Source organism: Pteropus vampyrus, unplaced genomic scaffold (genome assembly GCF_000151845.1).
Source record: "Pteropus vampyrus isolate Shadow unplaced genomic scaffold, Pvam_2.0 Scaffold199, whole genome shotgun sequence".
NCBI classification, from domain to species: Eukaryota; Metazoa; Chordata; class Mammalia; order Chiroptera; family Pteropodidae; genus Pteropus; species Pteropus vampyrus.
Genome location: NW_011888980.1, coordinates 1,713,507 through 1,730,686, shown reverse-complemented (window position 1 = coordinate 1,730,686; position 17,180 = coordinate 1,713,507). Strand labels below are relative to the sequence as shown.

Below are 17,180 nucleotides of genomic sequence, written 5' to 3'. Positions count from 1 at the left end.
CAAAGGGAGGTGGGAAATGGGTTCCTTCGTTATTATTCTCTCGGTGTCTACCTCCATCAAGGACAACACAGCAGAATTCACAAAAAAAGCTGCCTAAGAGCTGGATCTATGTCCTTTGAAATGTCTGATTCACACTGGACTTTGAGAGGTCCCAGAAAGGAGAGAACAAGGAAGGACTTAGAAGTTTCTTTGGGGAAAAGTGTTGTCCTCGCCACTAACGCACCATGGGGCTTCCATGGCACCACTCTGAAAACTTGAATTTGTTCCCTGCAGGCAGAAGGTTTGGCAGACAAGTGCCTGACTCCTGCCAGAGAAGGCTAAAGCAACCTGCGGTGGCACAATGCAGGTGGCATTTGGGTGCTACCTGTATACCCAGAGGTGGCAAGACAGAGATCATGAGGGCTCCCCCTGTGGATCAGATGTAGGCAGCACAGGAGAAAGTCAGTGTGGGGAGTCTTAGGTCCTGACAACAGGCCCCTTTGGAGGAGCAGAGGAGTCCCAAAAACACAAAGCTGCATCTGGGGTGCTGAGGAAGGAGTTGCTTCCGCCAGCTGCAGTAGAGTTGTGTCCTGTCATGGGCACTGCAAGAAAGGGGACTGCAGAGAGCAGAATCTCCAAAGAACCCGTAACGGGTTCAGCCCTGAACATGCCCAGGTCCCAAGAGACAAAGGCCCCAGGAAAAACACTTCCTTTCCATCTGTCCCCCATGCCCAACCCCTTTGGGGACAGCAGAGAGGCTGAAACCTCATTAGCAAGCTCCAGCCCCTACCCCATGCAGCCAGCCTGAACTGAGAGAGGAGAGGAGAATGGCCCTTAAAGCAAGTCTAGAGTTTTGATTTCTAATTTAGACAGGACATACTATTTCTAGACCAAGGTTTTGTCTACAACCTAAAGTGACCAAAGGATTGTCTGTTACTCAATAAAGAGTGGAAAAATCCTACTTGGGTCAGAGCTCTTATCCAGACGAGCGACTCTCACCCTTATTTGCACACTGGAGTCCCTGGGGAATCTTAAAAACAAAAAATGCCAAAGTCTAAGCCTCTTCGGGAGTCACTGAATCAGAATTGCTGGAGGTGGGCCCCAGGAATGTGTATCAAAAATGAAATGATAAAATAATAGTTTAAAATCCCCATTTGATTCTAATGTGCACCAAAGAGCCAGACACTACTGTTCCCGGTACCAGAGAAGATTATTCACTCCTGTGAATAAATTTTAAAGGGACAATGAAAAAACAAAATGAAATAAAATAGTTTGTCATAAGCAGTGCTCATCAGTGTGCTAGAAGGATGAACACTACCACTCTCTAGATTTCATTTTGAAGCCAAAAGTGACGTTTTTGTGCTTTAAACATAACCCCAAACTGAACCAAGCTGAGTTCAGTTCCAAATATGGGATCAAAATGATCAATCTAGTGTTTGAAGTTTGGAAAAAGCTTTCCTCCGTTTCTCGGTTACTAGCCGGGCTGCCAATGATTGACAGATGGGAAAGCACTTGCTCAGTATCCGGGGTCCTGCTGGCATCTAAATAGCTGATAACATCTGCCCTTTCCCTGAACACCCCGGCTGGGTCTAGTGTAAGAGTTTGCAAAGTCCCAGCACTCTGTAAAGACATTCTATGGGGCTCTTATTGCCCACCTCACATCCTCACACCCTGTGCGGCACCCTTCTGGCCTATCTGATGCTGGCTCGCAGACTGTGCCCCACCCCTCCTCCAAGAAGAAAGCAGAGTGTCCACCACCACGCCCAGTATCTCCATGCCATGCAGTATTAAAGGCAATCAGGACTATCACTATGTCCAACCAGTCCATCTTCTTCCACACTCAGCCATTTCTGTTTAAGGGGCTTTTTGTTTATTTGTTTTTATTTGTTTTAATTTCCTTCAACACTTTTCATTCTCTAGCTCCAAAGAGAGAGTGAATTCCTAAACAAGGAGACCATCCCATGGAAATCTCAGTTCCGAGCTGAATGAAGAACACACACTCTCAGGACAGCAGAGCTGCCATTTTAACTCTTCTGACTTTGTATAGTAATGTAAACTGGCTTAGCTGTGATCCCAGGCTGCCTCCTTCCTTGTAAGCCAGGAAACTCACAACAAAAAAAAGATCTCAACAAAACAACTGGTAAAAATATAGCCGAAACTTTTTATCAGAAAGATTTGTGAGACTAAACTTTTTCATCAATTATTATATGATGACAGCAAAAATACGAAATGAATATAAACCCAAACTTGACCTGTTGTCCTCAACTTGGAATGTACCTTTAGACTAGCAGGGTACTGATATATATATATATTTGCTATTTGTTTATTTTTCTTTAGTTTTGAAGGGTGGGTAAGAAGGAAAGGAATCAATTCTAAGAAAGGCCATTATCTGTATGCTATGGCCACAAATCTCGTAAATACCCACAAAGATTGTATCACACAAGCCAAGTGAGGTCAAGCTCTAATTGGTCACACTGGTTTATGGCCCACAAGGGCCATTTATATCCCTTATCATTCTGGGCCAAGTCTCTTTCATTTCCACTTTCATTTATTACTCCTTGATAGCTGGTCCTTGAGTAAATACTTAAAGAGAAAAAACAAAATCAGTCTTTTCTAAAAGCAGATGTTCATATTTTAAAGACCTGACTAAACTAATAAATGAACAAGAAGAGGGAAGGAAAGGAGAGCAAAGCCCATCTTTATAAAATTGAGCTTAATTTTTATTTTTAATAAATAAATGATTATTTCTTTGAAAGAGAATATTTGAGAGACTTCAAGTTATTCTTAAGCCAGAAAACATTTCTTTCCTATCACTAAGTTAAACCAACAGAAATGACTGATAAAAATGAGGCCACATGGATAAGAGGAGTTAAGCTCTACCGAATACTGGCACCATAGAGAGATGTTCAAAACAAAATACATCAAAATCCTACCTAAAATAGAAGCTCCTGGCTTTACATGGACAGAACTGTGCATATATCAAAGAACACAGACCACTTCTAAAACTTTTAAATGCCTGACCTTCATCTTGAATCAAATTCACCTCCAACAGTTTCAAAAGGCAGTTGGCAAAATTCAAATAAAGTCTGAAGTTTAGCTAACAGTAATGTACCAATGTCGGTTTGAGTTTTGACAAATGTACTGCAGTAACGCAAGATGTTAACAATAGTTAAAACTGGGTGCAAGGTAGCTGGAAACTCTGTCTTTGCAACTTTTCTGTAAACCTAAAATTATTCGCAAATAAAAAGTTCACTTAAAAATTAGCAAAAAGCAGTTGTCCCAAAGCAGAGTTTCTGGATTTAACTATGAAACTGTATTCCTCCAAATATGCAGGGAAAAAAACACGGAAATCTAGAGATTTACTACAGCAAATGTAGGCAAGCAGCTAAACTCGAGAGGAAGATCGAATGGGAAAGACAACTGTCAGGGGTCCCTGGGTAAGGTGTCCAAACACAGCTTGTTTTACATGCTCCTGAAAGGCTGTTTGTAAATCAAATTTATATAATTCAAATCACATTTTGAACATGCTAATGAAACTTGTATATTTAAATAGCTGTTTAATAAATACCAGGATAATGGGAAAGCTTATTATGTAGCGAGAATAATGGCATTCCCATTTACTGTTCGGTGAAGGTAGCTTTTCATGCATCGCCTCTGACCGTGGGGCTGCCCTGTGAGCCAGTCAAGAATGTGCTGCCCAAGCAGCCCATGCCTCATAGGCCTCCAAGTTTCTATTTTCCCTTCCCTCTGCCAAGCGATCTTTGTGTGGCTTTGATTAACTCAGAGTGATTACGGTAAGAAATTCAATTCATGTACAAGTTCCAATATCCAAACACAAGCCTTGGCCTCCTCAATGGCAACAGCCATTGGGCAACAAGACCAAGCAAGTAAGAATACTCCACCAAACAACAGTTATCTGAAGCAGGAAAATGCGTGATAATCGTCCTTGCCGTTATTGGAGCTTACACTATAATTCTCCTGCTGACCACAGGATGGACTCTTGATGCCAGCCATCATTTTCCTAACCAAAACCACTGGTCAGATGAGAACTATTACCAGTCCTAGAAAAACAATTCAGGATCTGATTTTAAAAAAAGAAAGGAAGAAAGAAAAGAAAAGAAGAAAAAAATAAAAGAAAAGAAGAAAGAAAAGAAAGGAAGAAAGGAAGGAAGGAAAGAAGGAAGGAAGGAAAGAAGGAAGGAAGGGAGGGAGGGAGGGAGGGAGAGAGAGAAGAAAGAAAGAAAGAAAGAAAGAAAGAAAGAAAGAAAGAAAGAAAGAAAGAAAGAAAGAAAGAAAGAAAGAAAGAAAGAAAGAAAGAAAGAAAGAAAAGAAAGAAAAGAAAGAAAAGAAAGAAAAGAAAGAAAAGAAAGAAAAGAAAGAAAAGAAAGAAAAGAAAGAAAAGAAAGAAAAAGAAAAGATACCTCAACTCAGTCAGTCCAGGTCAGCAAAACATGCTAAGACACTGGTTTCTCATCCATGGATGATGGGGTATGATTCTGAATTCCAAATGGGTAAAGGGTTAGGAAATGCTTCTTTAACAGCTCAGGAGTCAACTAAACACAGCCAACCAAGCTGCTCATGGTTTTGCAAGAGTTTTGACATTGTGTGTACAAAATCTCATTAAACATTTGAGATAAAAATAATACATGTATATCAGATTATTGTTCAAAATTATTCATTCCCCTCTCCCCTCGCCCTGCACACACCTTCTTGAAAGGAGTGAGTTCCTGCCCCATGACTTGCTTTGGCCGATGGCACATGGGCTGAAGAAACCATGTGCCAGTCTTGAACCTAGGCCTTATTTCTAGTTGTCCCCTTATACTCTACAACTCTACACTCACCATAGAAAGCAGATCTCCTGTGTAGCTGCTGCTTCCTCACCCGGAACCCCAGAATAAATCCACATGGAACATAACTGCCTGGCTGACCTATAGACCCAAGACTAACTAATGTTGTAAACCACTGGTTTGGGGGCTGGTTTATTGTACATATGATTTTGTCCATAGTTGAGTGATAGACCTTATTGTCTCTCCAGAGTCAAAAGCATCAGGGACTCACCATCATCGATTCCAGGCCAGCCCATGAAGTGAGCAGAAATCTGTTTCTCATCCTTCCCATACTCATTCTTGGCTACTAACTTGTAGTCCCCATTGTTCATGTGAGTGGGATTGTCCAGCTGGAGGCAGCCATGGTACTCCGTGTGGTTGGTAACATGGATTTTAGTACAGATGTATTTGGACTCATTCAGTATTGCCCCATTATAGAACCACTGAAGCGCAGGTTTGGGGTTGCCTTTCACAGTGAATGGAATGCACCAGTGGTGGTCTGAGGTTGGAGATTCGAGAAATGTGATAGTTGGAGCAACTAAATTGAAAAAGAGAGAGTTAATAGCATCAGAAAGCTCGGAATTTTCCCCATCTCCAGATTTCTGTGTCATCAATAGGGGATTTTATTCAACCACTGTTCAGTTTAAGAAAACACATGACCAGCGACCCTGGAATCATCAGTATTTTGTATCATCATCAAGGCTGAATTAATTCCCTACAGAGAGCTTCAGAGAGACTCCTTTCCCCGCTTTGCTTAAGATCCATGCATCGCAGTCATTTTTCACATCTATTCAATGTGGGAACCAGCTCCAAACAGATCCCAGAGATTCTGACAGTGGAGAGGGTTCAATTGAAGTTGACTTTGGTTTATATGCCTTGATATAATGTAGATTCACCACCAAAACATTGAAGGCTACTATTTTTACAGTACTTCACTAAATGATACTAATAATGACAAAAATGACTTTGGAAATCTTGTCTGAACCCCCAGTCTCGTGTAAGTTATCTAAAACAGATCAAAGTGATCAATGCGATGAATGTTGCTACTGATGCTGATTGATTATTATAAAGTATGATAAATTGCTATTTTTCATCGATTGTCAATAGTAAATGCTCTTTAAAAGCATCACATTTCATTATAGTACAGTCCATTTTGGCTAGGATTCCAGATGTCAATGTTTTGATCCTCTAAATGTCTGAAGTCCTAACTAAACAAACTAGAGATTATTTTAACATTAAATGTAAAGCACTTTATGCTTTGGGGAAACAAACATTATCGAGCAGCATCTTTAAACAGAGTATCCTAGATGAAAGTATTTAAAACCCCTCATAATTGTTTACTTTAATGTGGTCTGACTTTGATAATTACACAAATAACGTCATTTTGAGACCCGATAGCATCACATTTCAGATGAAGAGCCCAAGTCCAATATGGTTAAGTGACTTGGTCAAGGTTACTGAGCAAGGCAGATCTGAAATAAGAATCCAGGTTTCCGGATGCCTAATCCAGAAGTCCTGCCATCTCATTCATTGTTTCCTAGTCATATATGTTCCTCACACAACGGGGAAAAATAAATCATAGTCTGCTGACCCATACACCCTGAGCGAGGTCACCGCTGATGTTATCTTAGTTGTTAACATGCTGTATCACTTATTCCTTCTACTCTTTATCTAAACTCTGACAGATGAGGTTAATTCTTCAGACCATGGTGACCACATATATATATTAAACTAAAGTGAGAAAATTTGGAATTTGAGTGTCCCTATTTGTTATAAGCACAAACACCACAATGGGGTAGGGACCACACTTACCTTCCTCCCACCAGCCCAGGTCCCCATGCCCAGGCCCCACTTATTCCTTCCACCATGCTCGAATGAGCTTTTGGAGAGATGCCGATTAAGGACATAAAGCTGGAAGCTGGTTGCATATGTTTGGGGATAACACTGACTTCAGGCTTCTGGGTAGGTCAAAATAATGAGAAATTATAAGTTCGGTACCTACTGGGCATAGTGGTGGTACTGACAGTGATTTTAGTCGTTCACTCCAACAATCACATACTAAGTGTGTGCTATGTGTGAAGATTAACCAGTGTATCATCACCTTGTGTCTACATGTGTGTAGTGTGTATTCGTATATACACACATGCACACCCAAGTTTTTTCTCATCCAAATCCTAATCTAAAGAGAGTAAAACCTCATTAATTTATACCATGCCAGCCCAGGATATGCAATGATGTGAAGAGTATATGTGATTTTTACTGGATACACGTTCCCACTGAACACCACAATCTGGAATGTGAAGATATGTGTCATGTTACTCATAACACTAAAAAATAATGTACATATACTTAAAAAGCATTAATATCCCATACCGTAGTTTTATACTATACAGAAATTTAGAAGTTTTATATAATAATAAGAGATTTTTGCAGAAGATAATAATTTTCAATAATTTAAGTAGGACTCCTCTAACCTTCCCACAGAAACTTGATGTCAAACTAATGAGGTTTTATTGTATCAACAGTGCAAGTAGGTGTTGGGGAACAGCCAGCCTAATACTTTAGGTATCACAACTTTAAGCTTCATATTGCTTTTAAACAGAAAAAAATTTTGAGAAACTGGTTTATAAGAATTTAAACTAAAACATTAACAAGAGGAAGATAAACAGCTCGAAATATGTTCTATCAAAAAAAGACAGGGGAAGGCACAAGAGGACAAGCTTAAGATCAAAAAAGGAGCCTAAAGGAAAGACAGCACATGAGCAAGAGATTAGCAGAAATAGAACAAGTGAAAGAGGCTGATAACATTTCTTAATTAAGGATGCACAAAACATTGCATAAACTTTTTTTTTTTAACACACTTAAGCAGCACCCAGAAGTGCCCCAACAACAAATGTAGGTGTGTCTACGATTATTTGCTATTAAAAACACATGCCCATCTGATTACGTACAATGCACAGTGAGGTTCACAGAATCTTGATCTTCTCCTACAAGATTTTCTGCCACACAAGAGATTTGCTTTCCACTGTCATCAGATGAAATGTTAGTTATCCTTAAGGAGCCCTGTGTGTGACTTGTTTCACTCTACAAATGAATTAACAGACAAAGATAATCTTTATTAGGACTGATCCAAACTGATAAGATTTGGGGTTTCTTCCCCTACCTAGAGAAAATAATTGATAACATTAGAAAATGTTTCCAGCCTAATCAGACAGGCAAAGGAGTAAATGAGAAGTCATTCTATTTCTCTAGATTTCAATTGCTTAATATGTGAAGTTGATTTAATCCTTGAACTCCTACCTACTTTCCTCCTAGAGAAAAGGAGAGTCACTCACCTTGCTCATGATGACATGAAAATGCTCACTAGAGACATAGAAACTTTCCAGTGTATTGGGTTTACATAAGTAAAATGCAAACCTACATTAGTCTTTGTTAGATAAGAGTAAACAGAAAGTAAATGTACAACAAAAATTCATCGTTCGTGGCCCTATAAAATATTAAATGATCGTAGGTTAATACGATCTTAAGTTCTGAGACACTCTCATCTCTATATGAACACAGAGCCAAACAAAAGCCTTACCATATGTTTGGAAACCAGATTACCGACATCCCAGTACAAATTTGGAACTGGATCACCCGCAACACTACAAGATAACGTGATAGACTTTCCTTCTTCCACAGTGAGGTTAGGTGCTGCCAAATTTGCTGATGGCAAACCTGTGGAACAAGAAAAGTAAACAGAGATATGTATGAATAGTTAAACGCATTATCATAATGAGAGCAATAAATTAAAAACTCTTTATGCTTTAAAATTAACAATTATTTACTTCCTGAGACTGATTTATGTTGATCTGAAAAAGTTCCAGGTTGATAAGCTTTACAGGCTTAAAGTGAACCAAAAATGTGCAGTAATAAGATTAGAAAAAAAATTTACACATTTCTTGAAAATATTATTTTTTCATTTAAAAAAACACTAGTTTGTAGAACTATGTCTTCTACTTCTTTTTCTGTTCTACAGTTACTACTCCAGCTTTTTGCACATAGATAGATACTGTATTTGTGGACCATCTTATCTCTCCCATCTCCTCCCCTCCACATTTTTATAGTCAAGAACAAGAGAGTGAAAGGCATCTACATTTTTTGCATAAATCTATTTTTTGCATTAAGTAACTCATAAATCTAATCCACTACCAGACTTAGATTTTGAAAGAGTCAGACTATGATTTTGAAATCTAGGTTTCAAAATCAGACCTAGATTTTGAAAGAGTCAGAATCAGACTATAGAAGAAAATGTAGTTTCAAAGCATTTTTCAAAGACATGAAGCTTGAAACATCACAATATTACAATATTTCAAAACTATATTAATCACAGTTAAATATTATGGCAAAATTGGTCATCCTATTTATGATATGATAAAAAAAAAGTTATATGGATCCTTATTCCAATGGAAAGTTCTTTCGTGGAAAAACCTTGAGAAAATATTATCCAAAGAAATTTGGAACCTTATAAACATTTTTCAATACTTCAGGAGAGTATTATTTTTATAGTTTTACATTTGGAAAGCTAGCTTTCCTTTATTGATGACGCTATCACTTCATTAAACTATCACACCTATGGGGTGTTTATGCTGCTTGTAACCACGTAGGAATCATAGTATTTCACATGAAGGCAGGTCTCAGAGCGTGTAACAATGTCAGGTCCTGCCAATAAAGCTAGTCCCTTGCTGGATATCAGAAACTCTACTTGCAACTGCGTTCACCCCAACAGCTGTGTCCCATGGAACTATGACAGATCATTAACTCAGGAGTAACCCGGAGGTCAGAAAAGGCAATTCATCTTCAAAAGCCATTAAATTGCAATTAACCCACCCACCTAGTGGTATCTGACCCACCATCTTCACAATACTATGCATAAACCCTTCCCTTATGACGCAGTCCTTACTAACAAAGCCATTATTCTTTATTACTAAAACCAAACTGGAACAAGATTTATACAGAGCATGTCTCATTGTTCTTCCACAATTGACAGAGGATTTGTCAACAAGATCTGGCATCCATTGACTTGTGTGATCTCTTCAGAACTCTTCCTCCCTGCCAGCACCCAATAGAGAGCAATGTATATCTTTCACTGGGTTTCAAAAAGACCCCTAATTCTCTGAGTTATACAGGACAATGAAGCATATATAAGTGATCAAGAGGCAGCACAGTTAACAGGAATGAGAACTGGGACAGGAGTCAGGAGCCTTAAATCCTATACTTGGCTCATAGTTGGGTGAGTTATTTCCTCTCCCAATTTTAATTTCTACAAAATTAAGCTGTTCAAATATAAGATCTAGCTCTAATTTCTTCTAGTTCTAATAGTTGGTGACAACTTCTATGACTATCAAGCTTCTCAATTTATTAAGAAATGTGTCAAGGCAGGATATAAGACAGGGACTTAGTGAAAAATCTCCTTGAAGTCAGTGATATGATCTAGGTGACTTTTTTAAACTATGTGTTTTTCAAAATCAAAATATGTAATTGATAGTTTGAAGAGTCTGTAATTCTACAAAGCTTGTTATGAAAAATATTCAAACTGCTATGTGAAAATAGTAATCTTGCCTCACCCACGTGGTACTATTTTCTGTTACCCAGAGGCGCTCATTTCATCCCTTTTAACTTCTTTTTTGGGTATTGATCTCTACATCACTAAATATCGTGCTTATATTGCTACTTCTTGATTTTTCTGTTTTAACATTATCTACTGACCTCTCGCTATGGAAGGTGAGAACCAGGCTCACTTTCACAGAGAAGGCCAGCCCTTTCCACATGCCCATAGCACACTCAACATACTCTGTCTTCGTATCATTCTATGTGCTATGAAATTAGGTTGTCTAGATAAAGTTCATTATAAAAATATAAACCCCACTAACAGCTGAGCCATCATACGTAATAGTTATACTACCAAATTTAAGATAGCATTAATTATAGGATACAACACTGAGGCATGTACCACTAAGAAAGAAAAAAAAAAAACAATGCCAACTCAACTATGATGCAATGCTTTCTTCCCACTTAGATCCCCTATTATTTGGACATTGCACCTTCTGGATATTCCAACAAATGTTTTACCCTTTTCTTTCCTAGTTTCCTTTTTTTTTTTTTTTTTTTTGTTTTTTTTTTTTTTTTTTTTTGGTCTATTTGTTCTATTACAGGGAGATTTGCTCAGATTTACCTTTCAAACCCACTTTTGAAGTTTTCATTTCTCTATCATGTTGTTAGTTTTCAAGGCTTACCTTTTGTTCCTGAATGGTCTTCTCTTTTTATAGTACTCTGTTTTTCTTTCATGGGTGCAATCCCTCTTCTGACCATTATGAGACATTAATGATAATTTCTTTTTAAATTTTTCTTTTCTCCAAATCAACTTTCTTTCTTGTAGCTTTTTTCTTTCTCCCTTAGATTGTTTTGTTTTTGTCTTTCATATTATAAGTTTTTCTCAAACAGTTGATGACCCTTGGCCATTTATACATCCATAAGAATTAGGTATTAGAAGCATTGTGTATTTATTAACTGTCGGCTTCACTGTAGCACAATATTATTGGCCTCTTTACTGGGTACTCCCTGATGTCAGTATTATTAAATCATTTTGGGGAAGGGACCGGTCAAATTATTCAGACATTGTTCTTTCAGCGTCCTGCTTGGGAGAGGAAGAAGACTAGAAATAGCAATATTCCATATGTAAATCCATCATTTTCTTATGGTTCTCACAGCCTCAACTCTATCTGGAGTTCTTCATGACCTTTGTTTTATCCTCTTTAGAGAATAAGCCTGCTGATGAAGGAGAGTAATATGATCTGGGATTTATGGAACAAAATAAGATAAACTGCTTAATAGACTTTCAACCAATCTCCTGTATTTGGCATTACCTGTACTCTCACTTCTTGAGCCTTGCAGCAGTTCTGCAATATAAACCAAGTTTCCCCTAGCCTTTCCCCATTGCCGACGTGGTAACCAGTATTCTCATCCTTTAAGACAGTTACTACTCATCTATGTCCTTTCCAGCTTGCAATTTGTGTGCTTTGTTGACTCCTCTGTCATCTTCTTTGTACTTATAGATTTATCTGCTGATTCTGGAGGACCATGGAGCCTGACACAGTGCTTATTCTTAAGGTACAACCTCCTCCACAGCCAGACTCCACCAATGGAGCTTGGAGCCACTCCTTTCGGTAGCTCAAGTATAAACCTATCAGATGAATTTCCTACCTTTTATAAATGTATCTCATAGTTTGGAAATTTTGAGCAGAAAAGGTTAAAATAAAGAAATTCTCAGTAGAGAATTTTATGCCATAATCTAATTTCCTCTAAAAAATCTAATGTAGTTTTTTTTCTTCAAGCCTAGATTTCTATGACTAACAAGTCTAAAAATGCTTAATTTCAGTAACAATAACAACATTTGGGGGTCATTCACTGAACCAGATACTCTTGTCTAATATTTTAAATTATTATTTTATTTAATCCTTACAACCAATCTTAAAGTTAAGTATTTTCCCTCATTGAATTAATAAAGATCATAAAATTTGGAAAAATCAAATACATCCTCTAAAGTTGCTCAAGTACCTATAGTCCTGGGATTTGAACCCAAAGCAGGGTCTTCACAATGACACTATACTACCTCCCCAGACTGCACTATATCCATTTTGGCACAGACCATAAATACCAATACGGATCTATGATCCAGGAATTTGGTTCAATAAAAAAATAATTACATGTCTATTCGTGAGGAAGAATGAGTCTCTTTTATTTATAGAGAAATTGTATCACCCTGTCATAGCAGTTTCCAAAGGAATCTGTGCAAAATTGGCCAAGACTAGATCTTTTAAATGTAAAGTCTTCCACAAATGAGTAAGCATCTGACTCACGTTAATTCTACAGCATTAATATGCTGGCCAAAGACTCAATAATGGAAAAAACAATCTGTACTTGAAATATCACTTGAGGTTTAATTAGTACAATAAAAATGAATTGGGAAGCATGAATAGCCAAGGCAGGATAAACCATTTGCCAGGCACTACTTCCTGGCTTAATAAGATTTGAAATCGGCACAAGTACAGAGCAAAGCTCAGCAATGCTTCCAAGAGCTTCTAGCACTACTGTAATGGGATCCTGATTTAAGCTTTAGAGACGTCTTCCTTTGCCCTCTGAGAAACCTCACTAAAGATAAGTGATGACCAACTGCCTAAGCAACAGACACCTCTGTATCTATGTCTCTTGACCTGGACGTGCTCAGAAAAGACATACCAGCCTGCAGATCTCTGCAGAAAATCATCAACCGTCCAGTGACAAGGCTGGCTTTCTTTAGACCAGGGCTTCCCAAACTTTATGTGCATATGAATCACCAGCAGATTTTATTAAAAATGTTTCTTCCTTTCCATTAGGTCTAGGTTGGGGCCTGAGTGTCTGTATTTCTAACATCCTGTTCCACAGACCACACTTTCGAGGAGCAAGGGGTTAGAAAATGGATGTTAGACAATTGTTCACTAGGCTTCCATCTCTACAACTATTACTCTTAAATCTGACAGGGGTCTGAACAATCATCTAGTCCACCAAACTTCCCCCAAAGTGTGTAGTATGTTCTTTGGAAATCTAATTCTTTGAGACATTCTATATTTAAAAAAAAAAAAAAAAAAATCAAGATTAAAAAAAAAAACATAGGAAATTCTGTAACTTGGATGTTCACTATGCATATCACCACATTAAAAGCTCTGAGAAGTCCTGCTCTGAAGGAGCCATTTAATTTTCATTGATCTTATATTCCCCAAGCTTATTTAAGTACATACCATTTCTTTGTGATACCTTGTGGCTTTGTTATTTTTATTTGAAGCAATTTGACAAAATATAAGATCTACACATTTAAATTTGGATATAAAATATGTTTAAAGCTAAATATTCCTATTGATAATAATAATATTAATAGTTAGTATTTATTGAGTACTTAATATGGGCTAGACTTAATCTGAAATATTGTCTATACTATCTGTCATCTTTAAAACTCTAGAGAATGTCAATAGTATCCCTATTGCCAGATGAAGAAGTTAAAGCTTATCAAGCGCTACAAGTAAATAGCCATGAGTGGGAGTTGGCCCTGACCCACATCTGTCTGTCTATGGTCTTAACCAATAAATTGATTGGCTGCTTCCTTTATTAGGCTCTTCTGTGCTTCTGTTCCCATCCATTGGTGCGCACGTCTTAAGAGCTGACAATACCGATTAGGCCCTTTGATTACTAATTCAAAGTATGCAGGTTCTCATTTTCTAATAATTAAAGAAAACTAACTGCTAATCACTTTGGATTATTAACTAAGCTTTGCAATAAATGAGATGAGTCAAGTTTGGGTTTTATTTTTCAATATGTACCTATAAGTCTAGACTGTGTTTTTTGTTTTTTATTTTTTTCATCTCATTTTAGTGATCTTGAACTCTGTTCATTTTGTGTTGGGTCATCACTCCATGTGTATAAAAATATTCAAGTAAATTATGATTTTGTTGCTCTCTGTCTTCTCTCCTCTCACTTTCTGTCTTCGTGGAATTTCTTCCAATTTCTTTGTTGCCTAGACATATATATATTTCACTACCAGAAATGATGCCAGAATGAGCCTGACCTACTTAAAAGATGCTGCTTTACATCTGGTTGCAAAAATGACAGAAAATTAGCAAAGAAAACTTCAAGGCTCAAACTGAAAAGGGGGAGGAGGAAGTAGACAAGAGTAAAGGGAGTCAAATATATGATGACAGAAGGAAATTTAACTTTGGTGAACACAATGCAATATACATGCGATGTATTACTGAATTGTACACTTGAAACCTATATAATTTCATTAACTAATGCCACCTCGATAAATTTAAGAAAAAAAGAAAATTGTGCTTCTATACTTGTGTGAGTCGTGTCATTACAGTGACAGTAACCACAAAACTTCCAAACACAAAAATTTGAAGTGGCTGGCAGGTTAGAAAAACAGCTTTATTTGCCATTCTAAAAAAGGTAAAGAAAAGCACCAGTTCATTGTGTATCTTGCCTTATTTTAACAGGTAAAACCTGATCTCTAATAAAAATAAGCAATGCAGTAAACTAGATTTTGTATGTTTTTTTAAAAATCAATGCAGTTAAGATGCTAAGAATATAATGTTTTAAATCAATCTAACTTCCGCATAAAGTATTAATACAGCATTTCTTTTTAATTCTCTGTGAATACTAACATAGAATTACTAACAGTCTATTTTCCTGGTTTCAAACAAATAAAAGAGTATGTACAAATATACTAAACAAATGTGTACTACCAACTATGGCAGAAACCAAAAGTAAATCTTCAAAATAAATCATTAAAGTCAATTTACCTGAAGGAACCAGGCCTCTCCTTCCAGGCACCTGTGAACTGACCTTTCTCATCATAAATAGTATTTTGCTGATGTGTCTTAAGGAGTCTCTACATTAAAAGTTTGAAGATTGGAAATGCGGAAAATTGAAATTGTCAGTATAAATAAGAAAGAAACCAAAGGCGGGCCTGATTTCAATCCATGAACCCATTAAGGGTGTTTTATACAGTAACTGCACAGTCCTTCAACCATCAACTGAGTTACCACCTTACGTTCACAGTTGGACTATGGTAACTAGTCAGCTTAGTAAAATGGGTTGAAGGATTGTTTTGATATAATCCAGAGGAATAATGCCTTTCTTAAATATATTTGCCATCTACTTAGAACAGAGCATTGCATCCACTATTAATACTTCCTGAAGAAACTCTCTTCCAGAGATTTGAATCATAATTTAAAAATTAAAGTGTAAAGTACACTGTTCCTTAATAATCTCATTCAGCCAAAAGAAATTATTGGAAAGTTTTTTGAAAACTAACTACTGAAGAGCAACCAAGGATAGAAGAATTGGGTACAAAAATTTTAGAATATATTATGTGAAAACAATTTCATTGAAAAATCACCAAAAGAAGTAGGATTTTGATATGGAATGATAAATAGCCTTTCTTCATCAGCACTTGTGATTTGGTTTCCGTCTTCAGAATCAGCGCCCTTAGTATCCCTTTTTTTCTGGTTACTGTGGAAATTTCATATGATCATGTTCTGATGACTTGCAGTATAAAGTTTTTCTAAAGTTAAAAAGGACTTTATAGAGAAAGAGACCACTACATGTTTCACAGCATGAATACATTTATGATAATTCATGGCAGGACAGGACTGTTAGGAAAAAAGTGGGGGACATTCCAACTGTGCTGCTAATGGGAATTATGCAGTTAAACTTCTCAGCCTCTCCTGCCATGCTTGCTCAATCACTAAGAGCAGAAGGAAAAATAAGAGATTTTTTTTGTTCAAAATGCAATGACGACGAAATCTTCAAAGGGAACTAAAAAATGCTGAAACATGCTAAATTGAGCTAGAATAAGTTCTATTAACTTAAATATCCACACCATTATATTAAAAATCCAGTCTAATCTGATCATTAACATAATATAGTTCATGTGTTTATTAATTGATTAATTCAGCAAACATTAATCAAATCCCTATTATATTCAATAGGCACTCTTTAGGATATATGGTTGTATATAAAATATAGACAACTTGTTCACTCTATAATACCTACATGATGAAATACTAAAAGGGGGATTTTGTTTGTTTTTAATTATAGTTGCATACAATAGTATATTAGCTTCAGGTGTACAAGTGATTAAACATTTATATACCTTACAAATTTATGAATTGAACACTCTGATTAGTCTAGTACACATCTGACACCATACATAGTTATTACAATATTATTGACTATATTCCCTATACTGCACTTTAGATTTCCATGTCTATTTTCATAACTGGCAATCAGTACTTCTTAATAAAGGGGAAGTTTTTAAAGAAAACCTACCTTATAAAGAATGAAATCCCAATAGCTCTTTTTTATTGAAATTAAAATATTGCTAGTTGCAAACTAAATACAATGGCCGAAGTTACTGGAAAATTGTTGGTTTACAATGATGAAATACACAAGACTATACTCTCATGAGTTACACCTAGAGTTAGTTTAAAAGTTTGATCAAAAAAGTGGAAATGAGATGAATTTACCATACTTGTGACTTAATTAAAAATCTAGTGTAATTTACTGCTCAGTCTAACTTCTCTTTAAAGAACCAAAGTTGGGAAATCATCATGAAGAAAATTAACACATGACTAAGCCCCAAATTGAAGTCTCTCCATCTCATCTTAAATCTCTAGAAATAATGTAAAAAAAATTTTAATACAGAACCGTGTTGGAAAACAAGAAAGCATATTGTCGATGGATAAGAAACTATGAAGAATCCCTGAAAAGAAAAAGCAGGGAAACAGACTTAAAGAAAAACAA

General features: G+C 36.7%; 1 protein-coding gene across 1 annotated transcript in view; it reads right to left on the bottom strand.

The window, feature by feature from the left end:
* NTRK2 (neurotrophic receptor tyrosine kinase 2) overlaps positions 1–17,180 on the bottom strand; it is a 310,504-nt gene that overhangs the window by 271,075 nt on the left and 22,249 nt on the right. Inside the window, exons 6-8 of the mRNA XM_023537782.1 lie at positions 8,386–8,522; positions 7,757–7,889; positions 5,038–5,343 (exon numbers count right to left, since the gene is read on the bottom strand). Of these exons, the coding sequence (XP_023393550.1) occupies positions 5,038–5,343; positions 7,757–7,889; positions 8,386–8,522 (576 nt within the window). The remainder of the gene's footprint in view (positions 1–5,037; positions 5,344–7,756; positions 7,890–8,385; positions 8,523–17,180) is intronic.